The 12342-nt window shown below is 38.2% G+C and overlaps 1 protein-coding gene across 1 annotated transcript in view; it reads right to left on the reverse strand.

The window, feature by feature from the left end:
* Positions 1-12342, reverse strand: part of LOC134748655 (tubulin polyglutamylase TTLL5) — a 55621-nt gene that overhangs the window by 19135 nt on the left and 24144 nt on the right. Inside the window, exons 6-7 of the mRNA XM_063683450.1 lie at positions 6727-6872; positions 4335-4552 (exon numbers count right to left, since the gene is read on the reverse strand). Coding sequence (XP_063539520.1) covers positions 4335-4552; positions 6727-6872 — 364 coding nt within the window. The remainder of the gene's footprint in view (positions 1-4334; positions 4553-6726; positions 6873-12342) is intronic.

Here is a 12342-nt window from a genome sequence, read left to right on the forward strand (position 1 = left end):
AAACACTTGAAAAATAAGTCACAGCAAATATTATTATTATTCACAACGACGGGACTTAAACGCGTAAAATAAAAGTTACTTTACGCGATTAAGTCCCGTCGTTGTGAATAATAATAATGAGTAAAAATCGTGAAAGTTTAAATCAATGTTTCACAGCAAGTATGTTATATACAATTATAAATCATATACGATCTTTTACATTCTTTTGCTATAAGTAACATTAACTATTTTTTTAAAGCGTTTTTCATTATTTTCCAATACAAATAATTTTTAAAATCGATCCAGAAATGACGGAGTTATGGAGTAACGAACATAAAAAAAAAACATACAACTTAATTGAGAACCTCCTCGTTTTAAAATCTTGAAGTCGGTTAAAAAAGACACGTGAAGATTGTTTACCTTTTTTCTAATGCTAAAAAACCGGCCAAGTGCGAGTCGGACTCGCCCACCGAGGATTTCGTCCTTTTTAGTATTTGTTGTTATAGCGGCAACAGAAATACATCATCTGTGAAAATTTCAACTGTCTAGCTATCACCGTTCATGAGATACAGCCTGGTGACAGACAGACGACCAGCGGAGTCATAGTAATAGGGTCCCGTGTTTACCCTTATATAACCCCATGGTTATATTTCGTTTTTACCTCTTACCTCGGTAAGTGGTTGACTCGCTGCCTGCCCAGTAACGCCTGCAGCACACCGAAGGGGATCGGGTCGTCCGACCACATCAGGGCCCAGTTGGAGGCCGAGGGCGCCGCCTCGAGCAGCCCGTGCGCTTGCAGTAGCAACGGAACCAGGCGCTCCCTTTAGTAAACCACAGATATAAGTTATTATGATAGTATTTGTAAACGCAGAAAGGGATTCTAAAAATTTAAAATAATTCAACTGTTATGAGGTTAAGTAATATTATGATTAACTACAATACTTCATTTATCATTTACCATAAGATTAATTTCTGCGCTACATCATTATCATTATAACTCATACATGTGGTAATACTGTTTCCGAATTTACGTTTTAGTTTTTAAGTGATCTTGGTACAATATCTTACCTCGGGAAGTGGTTGACCTCTGATACGCCGAAAGCGACCTTAACACGACAGGTTTAGGGTGTAAACTGGACCACATGAGGTTAGTCTTTTACGTCGGGCCCAGCATCTTAAAGACCGCGTTCGTAGCTTGTTTTCTGTTCAACTTTTAGTGATCTTGGTACAATATCTGACCTCGGGAAGTGGTTGACCTCCTGATACGCCGAAAGCGACCTTAACACGACAGGTTTAGGGTGTAAACTGGACCACATGAGGTTAGTCTTTTACGTCGGGCCCAGCATCTTAAAGACCGCGTTCGTAGCTTGTTTTCTGTTCAACTTTTAGTGATCTTGGTACAATATCTGACCTCGGGAAGTGGTTGACCTCCTGATACGCCGAAAGCGACCTTAACACGACAGGTTTAGGGTGTAAACTGGACCACATGAGGTTAGTCTTTTACGTCGGGCCCAGCATCTTAAAGACCGCGTTCGTAGCTTGTTTTCTGTTCAACTTTTAGTGATCTTGGTACAATATCTGACCTCGGGAAGTGGTTGACCTCCTGATACGCCGAAAGCGACCTTAACACGACAGGTTTAGGGTGTTAACTGGACCACATGAGGTTAGTCTTTTACGTCGGGCCCAGCATCTTAAAGACCGCGTTCGTAGCTTGTTTTCTGTTCAACTTTTAGTGATCTTGGTACAATATCTGACCTCGGGAAGTGGTTGACCTCCTGATACGCCGAAAGCGACCTTAACACGACAGGTTTAGGGTGTAAACTGGACCACATGAGGTTAGTCTTTTACGTCGGGCCCAGCATCTTAAAGACCGCGTTCGTAGCTTGTTTTCTGTTCAACTTTTAGTGATCTTGGTACAATATCTGACCTCGGGAAGTGGTTGACCTCCTGATACGCCGAAAGCGACCTTAACACGACAGGTTTAGGGTGTAAACTGGACCACATGAGGTTAGTCTTTTACGTCGGGCCCAGCATCTTAAAGACCGCGTTCGTAGCTTGTTTTCTGTTCAACTTTTAGTGATCTTGGTACAATATCTGACCTCGGGAAGTGGTTGACCTCCTGATACGCCGAAAGCGACCTTAACACGACAGGTTTAGGGTGTAAACTGGACCACATGAGGTTAGTCTTTTACGTCGGGCCCAGCATCTTAAAGACCGCGTTCGTAGCTTGTTTTCTGTTCAACTTTTAGTGATCTTGGTACAATATCTGACCTCGGGAAGTGGTTGACCTCCTGATACGCCGAAAGCGACCTTAACACGACAGGTTTAGGGTGTAAACCGGACCACATGAGGTTAATCTTTTACGTCGGGCCCAGCATCTTAAAGACCGCGTTCGTAGCTTGTTTTCTGTTCAACTTTTAGTGATCTTGGTACAAAATCTTACCTCGGGAAGTGGTTGACCTCCTGATACGCCGAAAGCGACCTTAACCCGACAGGTTTAGGGTGTAAACTGGACCACATGAGGTTAGTCTTTTACGTCGGGCCCAGCATCTTAAAGACCGCGTTCGTAGCTTGTTTTCTGTTCAACTTTTAGTGATCTTGGTACAAAATCTTACCTCGGGAAGTGGTTGACCTCCTGATACGCCGAAAGCGACCTTAACACGACAGGTTTAGGGTGTAAACCGGACCACATGAGGTTAGTCTTTTACGTCGGGCCCAGCATCTTAAAGACCGCGTTCGTAGCTTGTTTTCTGTTCAACTTTTAGTGATCTTGGTACAATATCTTACCTCGGGAAGTGGTTGACCTCCTGATACGCCGAAAGCGACCTTAACACGACAGGTTTAGGGTGTAAACTGGACCACATGAGGTTAGTCTTTTACGTCGGGCCCAGCATCTTAAAGACCGCGTTCGTAGCTTGTTTTCTGTTCAACTTTTAGTGATCTTGGTACAAAATCTTACCTCGGGAAGTGGTTGACCTCCTGATACGCCGAAAGCGACCTTAACCCGACAGGTTTAGGGTGTAAACTGGACCACATGAGGTTAGTCTTTTACGTCGGGCCCAGCATCTTAAAGACCGCGTTCGTAGCTTGTTTTCTGTTCAACTTTTAGTGATCTTGGTACAAAATCTTACCTCGGGAAGTGGTTGACCTCCTGATACGCCGAAAGCGACCTTAACACGACAGGTTTAGGGTGTAAACCGGACCACATGAGGTTAGTCTTTTACGTCGGGCCCAGCATCTTAAAGACCGCGTTCGTAGCTTGTTTTCTGTTCAACTTTTAGTGATCTTGGTACAATATCTTACCTCGGGAAGTGGTTGACCTCCTGATACGCCGAAAGCGACCTTAACACGACAGGTTTAGGGTGTAAACTGGACCACATGAGGTTAGTCTTTTACGTCGGGCCCAGCATCTTAAAGACCGCGTTCGTAGCTTGTTTTCTGTTCAACTTTTAGTGATCTTGGTACAAAATCTTACCTCGGGAAGTGGTTGACCTCTTGATACGCCGAAAGCGACCTTAACACGACAGGTTTAGGGTGTAAACCGGACCACATGAGGTTAGTCTTTTACGTCGGGCCCAGCATCTTAAAGACCGCGTTCGTAGCTTGTTTTCTGTTCAACTTTTAGTGATCTTGGTACAATATCTTACCTCGGGAAGTGGTTGACCTCTGATACGGCGAAAGCGACCTTAACACAACAGGTTTAGGGTGTAAACTGGACCACATGAGGTTAGTCTTTTACGTCGGGCCCAGCATCTTAAAGACCGCGTTCGTAGCTTGTTTTCTGTTCAACTTTTAGTGATCTTGGTACAATATCTTACCTCGGGAAGTGGTTGACCTCTGATACGGCGAAAGCGACCTTAACACAACAGGTTTAGGGTGTAAACTGGACCACATGAGGTTAGTCTTTTACGTCGGGCCCAGCATCTTAAAGACCGCGTTCGTAGCTTGTTTTCTGTTCAACTTTTAGTGATCTGGGTACAAAATCTTACCTCGGAAAATGGTTGACTCGTTGATAGGGCGATAGGGATCTCAGTAGATCTGGTTTAGGGTGTAAACCGGACCACAAGAGGTTGAAATTTCTGGCGTCTGGCACGGCCTCTACTAGACCACGGGCTTGAAGTAATCGGTGGAGAAGTTTGAATTCTGTGTTCGATTTGTAAATTATCTTGGTACAAAATCTTACTTTGGGAAATAGTTGACTCTCTAGTAGGACAAAGCCATCATAAAACATCAGCTTATGGGTGTAAATCAGACCACATTAGATTGAAATCTTTGGCGTCGTTCCGACATCGTAAAGGCCGTATTCGTAACTTGGTTTCTGATTGAATTTAAATGATCATGGTACAAAATCTTACCTCGGAAAATGGTTGACCCGTTGATAAGGCGATAGAGATCTTAGTACATCTGGTTTAGGGTGTAAACCGGACCACAAGATGTTGAAATCTCTGGCGTCGGGCACGGCCTCTACTAGACCATGGGCTTGCAGTAATCGGTGGAGCAATTTGGTTTCAGTGTTGACTAGTTTGTAAGTGATTTTGAGCAGTCGGGCGGGCATGCAGTTGCTCTCGAGGACCTGGAAGATGCGTTAGATTAGCAATCCGAGAAACTAAAAGATGTGAAAATGAGGTATTGGGGTCATTATATTATCTTCGGTTAACGCGATAGTTACTCATGAAATAAAACTATGAAAACGGATTATATCGCGTATATTGAATTTATAACACATCCCGACGTTTCGAACCCTTTACAGCGTTCGTGGTTCGTGGCGTAGCTTTTTATCGCGTATATATACCTATATCTTTACTTGACCCCCCCCCCCTCCGGGAAATAGGCGTGATTATATGTATGTATGTATGTATCTTTACTTGAAGATAGTTGTATAACTAGTCTTATGAACCGATTGCATGTACAACCAGCCTTAAGGTTTATAGTCTATGATGGTTCATATTTTTTTTTTGTATTTGGGTATTTTTGCACTTTGTAGTTTTTCCTCAGTTACCCGTTGACCACGAACGCTGTGAAGGGTTCGAAACGTCGGTATGTATTATAAATTCAATATACGCGATATAATCCGTATCCATAGTTTTATTTTATTGGGGTCATTACCAAATTTAAATAACAAATAACTTTTTTGTGTAGAAAATTGACAGCGCGTAACAAACAATACGCGTGACAATAAACCAATCAGGGTGGCACAAAAATACGTTTACATTATTTTACTGTTGTTGATAAGTGTAACAAATGTTTGTGTATCAAAGCTCAAAAAAAAAAATTTTGAAGATAATGCGTTTCGTTTTAGTTAAATGTGACGTTTTCAAGCAAAAGGTACCACATTGTCGCTTACAATGACGACGAAATTTGCTTGCATCTTTATACGATTAACCTGTTAGAGCGTTCTTATTAGCAAGCGACAATGTGGCACCTTTTGCTTGAAAACGACACAAATAATTTTAATGATACTTTGTAAAAGACTTGTAACTAAAATGAACGTATTTTTATACTTGGGATATTTCATATTTATTATCTTCATTTATTTGTTTAAAAAAAAATTAAACGTATTGCCGATGCCTTGAGTGGAATACTTCCGATATTTTTGTTCCTTTGGAACATTAAAATGATGATTCAAAATAAAATTATTTTTAAAAAATTTACACATATGTATTTGCGTACTTATGACCCAAACTACTACTAGCTACAGTTTCGGAAATAGCCATAAAAATATCTCCCGCAACATAATTATTTTCTAAACTCATCAAACACCTTAAATCGTGTCAGTATAAAATACCTATAAAGATAAGAACTTTATAACTATAAGTATCCAAACTATCTCCAAGTAACTTGACCATGAAAATCCTAGTAGCCAAGAGATTATGATCAACGACCATAAAAACGCCTTAATTGTGAAGGTCAATAATAGGTACTCGAGGGGGTAGGGTCGAGGTGTCAAACAAAAAGTATTGTAAGAAATACCACAAAAAAGTAACAACACCTCAAATAGTTGACTCAATCTGATACCATCAAATCATTGGTTGCAATATTTACAATTTTAAGATGACCCAAAAGCAGTTGTTTTGTTTTTGAATTTGGAACTCTTTGTTGTTAAATAAAAGTTCAAAATAGATTGTGGAAAATGTGCAAAAATATGTACCGGGGGTCTCAGGAGGTTAACTTTAGATTACGTGTGTCCTTGTAACTGGATTTCGCGATTTCGGGGTTGGTTATGTAAAAGTTGCTCAGTATAATCCCAAAACCTCACTGGCAACCGGAATGCACTTATGGTTTAGCCACCGTGTATATGTATATATATACACGGTTTTTTTTGGAGCTCCAACAGCTGTGACATTATCAAAAATTATAGTAGATACAGGAAGTCAATTATAGGAACTCACAGGTAGTGACATATGATACTATATGGTGGAAATATTCGGTGTCTTTGGGTAAATCTCGGTGGCTCAGCTGGTATAGCGGCGGTCTGGTGTCCCGGACTCGCGAGTTCGCCCGAGATCGTGTTTTTATGTACAATAAAGTATATACATACATACATACTGTTAGTATCCATTTTGTTATCAAACCATACTGTTAGTATCCATTTTGTTATTGTTGTAATTGTAATTGTTGTTGAATAATTGATTTTTAATGTTTGTCTAATATGTAATGATTAATGACCTTTTGTAATAAAGTATATTCTGTATTTTGTTATTATTTCTAAGCATAATGTTATTGTTAGTATCCATTTTGTTATCATACCTTGACGCTGTCAACCTCTTTGACTAGTTGTTCAGAGTCGTCGCTATCCATTGGACTGCCAGTCTGAAGATTTGTTACGGAAATTTTCTTATTTATATTTGTTTTTCTCTTGTTTTTTCCTTTGTTCTTCTTGTTTTTTTTCTCTTCTGCAAAAACAAATGTGTACTTGATCTTATTATTATTATTAAATCACCAAAAACGCATTAAAATGTGGACGTCATTGTGACGTCACAGCTTTCGTTTCCCATAATAACTTCATAGTTTTCACGCTTCACAAAAAATAATTGATTTGACAGGTTAGTACACTAACATATTTGACGCAAGTCTAAGGTTCTCCGCCATCAAAATATAAATATCTAGCTTTTGCCCGCGACTTCGTCTGCGTGGACTTAGTAACCCCAGCTAGAGTAAGAATAGCGCCTGGAGAAAGTCTTATAGCAATCATTCAATTTGAGCATAATATGCACACAAATTTATTTATTTATTATTTTTTTTTTTTGATTTTATGGTAGGAGTTTAAGAGTAATATTAGCTCCATCACATCCATGTGATGACGCCGGGATGTCCCGAAGGGGCATCCCGGGGGAAAAGAATGAGTTGCCTGCGTCCTGAAGGGACGCAGGTCTTTACCTCCGTAGAGGGTGTTAGATTATGTAGGCAACTCATTATTTATCTCAATTCCACCATGATTCCACCCCGCTTTTCACCTTCTTAAGGGATGATTTTCGGGATAAAAACTAGCCTATGTCCTTCCCCGGGACTCAAACTATCTCAACGCCAAATTTCAACTAAATCGGTTCAGCGGTTTAAGCGTGAAGAGGTAACGGTAACACACAGACAGACAGACTTTCGCAATTATAATATTAGTATGGATTGTCGATGTGGGGAAAATCAGCATCTTATTGTTAGGAAGACCGTCTTAGGCAACAACTCTCGTATTTGTTTTCGTAAGTCGGTTCAGACACATTCAGAAAGGAACTTCACTCCACCTGCGACCTTCTGTAAGTTGAGTATGACTGTGTGCAAACGCAAGAGTTATAAGCGACGAAAGAGCTAATAGGCGGTCTTCTCCTCTCAACGCATGTCTGTAGAGTCTAACAAGATGTTGATTCTTTTATCCCTATCCCTCATTTACACATTTGGCTATGTTAGAAAGAGAAACAATTACAGATGTTTGCCAAGTTTTATTAATAAGGGGGTTAATATTAGGGCTCGCGGTCGAATCCGTGTTTCGTTTACACGTTTCGAATACCCGTTTCCGAATAATACGTAAACGGTTTTCTGGCCCGTTCCACACGTTTAATTAAGAAACGTGTAGTTAAGACCCGTGTACACGGATAAACGGGTATTCGAAGATACGTATCTTATTTATCCGTGGCTCCGGACACGTCCTTGACGATAGTAGCGAAGGAACGAACGCCAGCTACAAATGAATAGACAAAAGATTCATGACGAGTTTCTGTCATATTTAACCTTATTCCGTGGGTCATAGAGTCGAAATTCAATAAAACGGTTTAGAAACTCCTTTCTTGAGCATGTAGTTTTTGCTTGCAATAGGTATTAAGAGTATTCACGCTTCTTATCAAAGTATAGTATTTTATATAGCACTTTAAATAGCTACTTTTTTTTACGTTGCGGGTTAGCAATATAATATAAAAACCTGCTAGTACCTATTTAAAAAGAATATTAGAACCATCGAGTTCTGTATGTAGGCAGGAAGTCAAACTAATGTTCGAAATTGGCATTAAGTAAGTATTTATAAAAAAATACAATTTTAACTTGCTTCTTTATTTTAAGTTTAATTTAAGAACATGATATGAAATTGTATTTCTTGTCATATAATGTAGGTAAACCTTATAAAACAAAGTCCCCCGCCGGGTCCGTATGTCTGTCTGTATGTTCGCGATAACCAGACCTCACCTATGAATGAAGTTTTTCTTTGGGAATGTTTGTGTATATTTTGTTAAGGTTTTGTTTAAATTGGTAGAAATATGACGATGTTTGCTAATGAAGTTAGAAAAAATCACGCTGGCTTAATCGAAAACGCTGCCCAATCTATTTGATATCTATGTATGGTGGACTTGTCTCTCTTTCATTGGTCTACAAAAAAGTGCGCGATGGCTGTCTGTCTATATTTTAAGAATAATTAACACATTATTAACTTTTAAAAAAACCGGACAAGTGCGAGTCGGACTCGCCCACCGAAGGTTCCGTACAAATACATCTGTAAAAATTTCAACTGTCTAGCTATCACGGTTCATGATATACAGCCTAGTGAGTGGTGACAGATAAATGGACATTGAACTCTTAGTATGATTAGGCTTCCGAAGTGAATACTTGTTACAGAATGTATTTTATTATGCTTGACTCTCCATGCGAAGCCGGGGCGGGTCGCTATAGTTATTAATAAACACTTTAAATCAACTTGATAAAATTGCACCTTCTCAATAAATTCTAATTGTTTTTACTTTAGGTACCTCTTACCACAGTAAAACGCTTTTTAGTGCGGTGCAGCTACAAAACAATTGAAAACATTTTCTTGTGCAGATGTTTTGACCTTATTACAACGACATAAAGCTTGTAATTGGCGGTGACACTTGTGATAATAGTTTGGGAACCTACATGTTTTCGACGATGACAAACAAAAGGATATTGGAAAACAATGGATGGATGGACCACCGGTCGGCAACGTGCGCATTTAAGTTTATTACCTGAACGCTAGTGCGAAAGTGACCAAAGTGAATTATGAATGATTACCAATTTAAAGATCTATCTTAATGTAATTAGCAATATTTTCGCAAGTTATCCAAGGTAGTATGGGTTTTTATGGTTCTTGGGTAAAATTACTCGATAATCCCGCTTTTGTGTACCTACTTATAACTTTTTTGCGCCGTTGGCAGGTTTGTTGTTTTCGCAAAGCAGTAATAGATCCGAGATAAAAATAACCACCAAATAATTAAACTGTTATTTTTAATTAATATTGTATTCTGTCTGCACACCTATTATTAACGAAAATACTATACCATTATGTAATTATAAAAAAAAACTATGATCGATATCAAATTTTTGTAATTAGCTTAGAAGCAATCGGTTTTATTAAATGATATAAATAGTTTAAAATAAAAATTATGTATCCCTACTATTAAACATAGGAAGATTAGGAAGATGGCTCAGTACCTATGTTTTATCAATACGGTTAAAAACAATTTAAAAAAAAAGTAATTGTGCGGTTTTATGAAACCACGATGCAAGTGAAACTTTTTTCGGATTGTAGGCATTTAACTAAAAAAAATCGGAAATTAATTCGATTTACGGTATTAAAATCGCGGTTTTAATCTTAACTTAATAAATTGGGGCGATAGAATAAAAGCTTCACTTTAAACATCGTACGACAAACGAATTCATCTGAAGTCAACATAATAATAGTGGACCTTGTTACCATTGTACATTGGCTCAAACTGGTTCGGAGTAGGGCTCCCGGTATCCGTGTTACACGCCGAAACGTATACCCGTGTTCTTAAGCCCGGCGGTACTAAGAACCCGGTTTACACGGAACCGCCGGGATTCGAAAACGTTTCGAAGGAACGTTCCCAAGAAACGTATCTCAGACACGTATCTCCGTTTACACGGGTACTTAAGACCGTTCCGAACGGGTCCAAATACTCCGAACCAGTTTGAGCCATTGTACAATGGTAACAAGGTCCACTATTATTATGCCGACTTCAGATGAATTCGTTTGTCGTACGATTTTTAAAGTGAAGCTTTTATTCTATCGCCCCAATTTATTAAGTTAAGATTAAAACCGCGATTATAATACCGTAAATAGAATTAATTTCCGATTTTTTTTAGTTAAATGCCTACAATCCGAAAAAAGTTTCACTTGCATCGTGGTTTTATAAAACCGCACAATTACTTTTTTTTTAAATTGTTTTTAACCGTATTGATAAAACATAGGTACTGAGCCATCTTCCTATGTTTAATAGTAGGTATACATAATTTTAATTTTAAACTATTTATATAATTTAATAAAACCGATTGCTTCTAAGCTAATTACATAAATTTGATATCGATCATAGATTTTTTTTTATAATTATATAATGGTATAGTATTTTCGTTAATAAGAGGTGTGCAGACAGAATACAATATTAATTAAAAATAACAGTTTAATTCTTTCGTGGTTATTTTTATCTCGGATCTATTACTGCTTTGCGAAAACAACAAACCTGCCAACGGCGCAAAAAAGTTATTAGTAGGTACACAAAAGCGGGATTATCGAGTAATCATGCTCAAATGAAAAACAAAATTTTACCCAAGAACCATAAAAACCCATACTACCTTGAATAACTTGCGATAATATTGCTAATTACATTAAGATAGATCTTTAAATTGGTAATCATTCATAATTCACTTTGGTCACTTTCTCACTAGCGTCAGGTAATAAACTTAAATGCGCACGTTGCCGACCGGTGGTCCATCCATCCATTGTTTTCCAATATCCTTTTGTTTGTCATCGTCGAAAACATGTAGGTTCCCAAACTATTATCACAAGTGTCACCGACAATTATAAGCTTTATGTCGTTGTAATAAGGTCAAAACATCTACACAAGAAAATGTTTTCCATTGTTTTGTAGCTGCTCCGCACTAAAAAGCGTTTTACTGTGGTAAGAGGTACCTAAAGCAAAAACAATTAGAATTTATTGAGAAGGTGCAATTTTAGCAAGTTGATTTAAAGTGTTTATTAATAACTAGCGACCCGCACCGGCTTCGCATGGAGAGTCAAGCATAGTAAAATACATTCTGTAACAAGTATTCACTTCGGAAGCCTAATAATACTAAGAGTTCACTGTCCATTTGTCTGTCACCACTCACTAGGCTGTATCTCATGAACCGTGATAGCTAGACAGTTAAACATTTTGTATGTATGTATTTCTGTTGCCGCCATAACAACAAAAATTTAAAATTAAGTTTGTACGGAACCTTCGGTGGGCGAGTCCGACTCGCACTTGTCCGGTTTTTTTTTTGTAGTTAATAATGGGTTAATTATTCTTAAAATATAGACAGACAGCCATCGCGCACTTTTTTGTAGACCAATGAAAGAGAGACAAGTCCACCATACATTGAGATCAAATAGATTGGGCAGCGTTTTCGATTAAGCCAGCGTGATTTTTTCTAACTTCATTAGCAAACATCGTCATATTTCTACCAATTTAAACAAAACCTTAACAAAATATACACATAAACATTCCCAAAGAAAAACTTCTTTCATAGGTGAGGTCTGGTTATCGCGAACATACAGACAGACATACGGACGCGGCGGGGGACTTTGTTTTATAAGGTGTACCTACATTATATGACAAGAAATACAATTTCATATCAGGTTCTTAAATTAAACTAAAAATAAAGAAGCAAGTTAAAATTGATTTTTTTTATAAATACTTAATGCCAATTTCGAACATTAGGTTGACTTCCTGCCTAGATCTATATACTGAACTCGATGGTTCTAATATTTTTTTTAAATAAGTACTAGCAGGTTTTTTATTATATTGCTAACCCGCAACGTAAAAAAAGTAGCTATTTAAAGTGCTATATAAAATACTATACTTTGATAAGAAGCGT

This window comes from Cydia strobilella, chromosome 16 (assembly GCF_947568885.1).
Source record: "Cydia strobilella chromosome 16, ilCydStro3.1, whole genome shotgun sequence".
NCBI classification, from domain to species: Eukaryota; Metazoa; Arthropoda; class Insecta; order Lepidoptera; family Tortricidae; genus Cydia; species Cydia strobilella.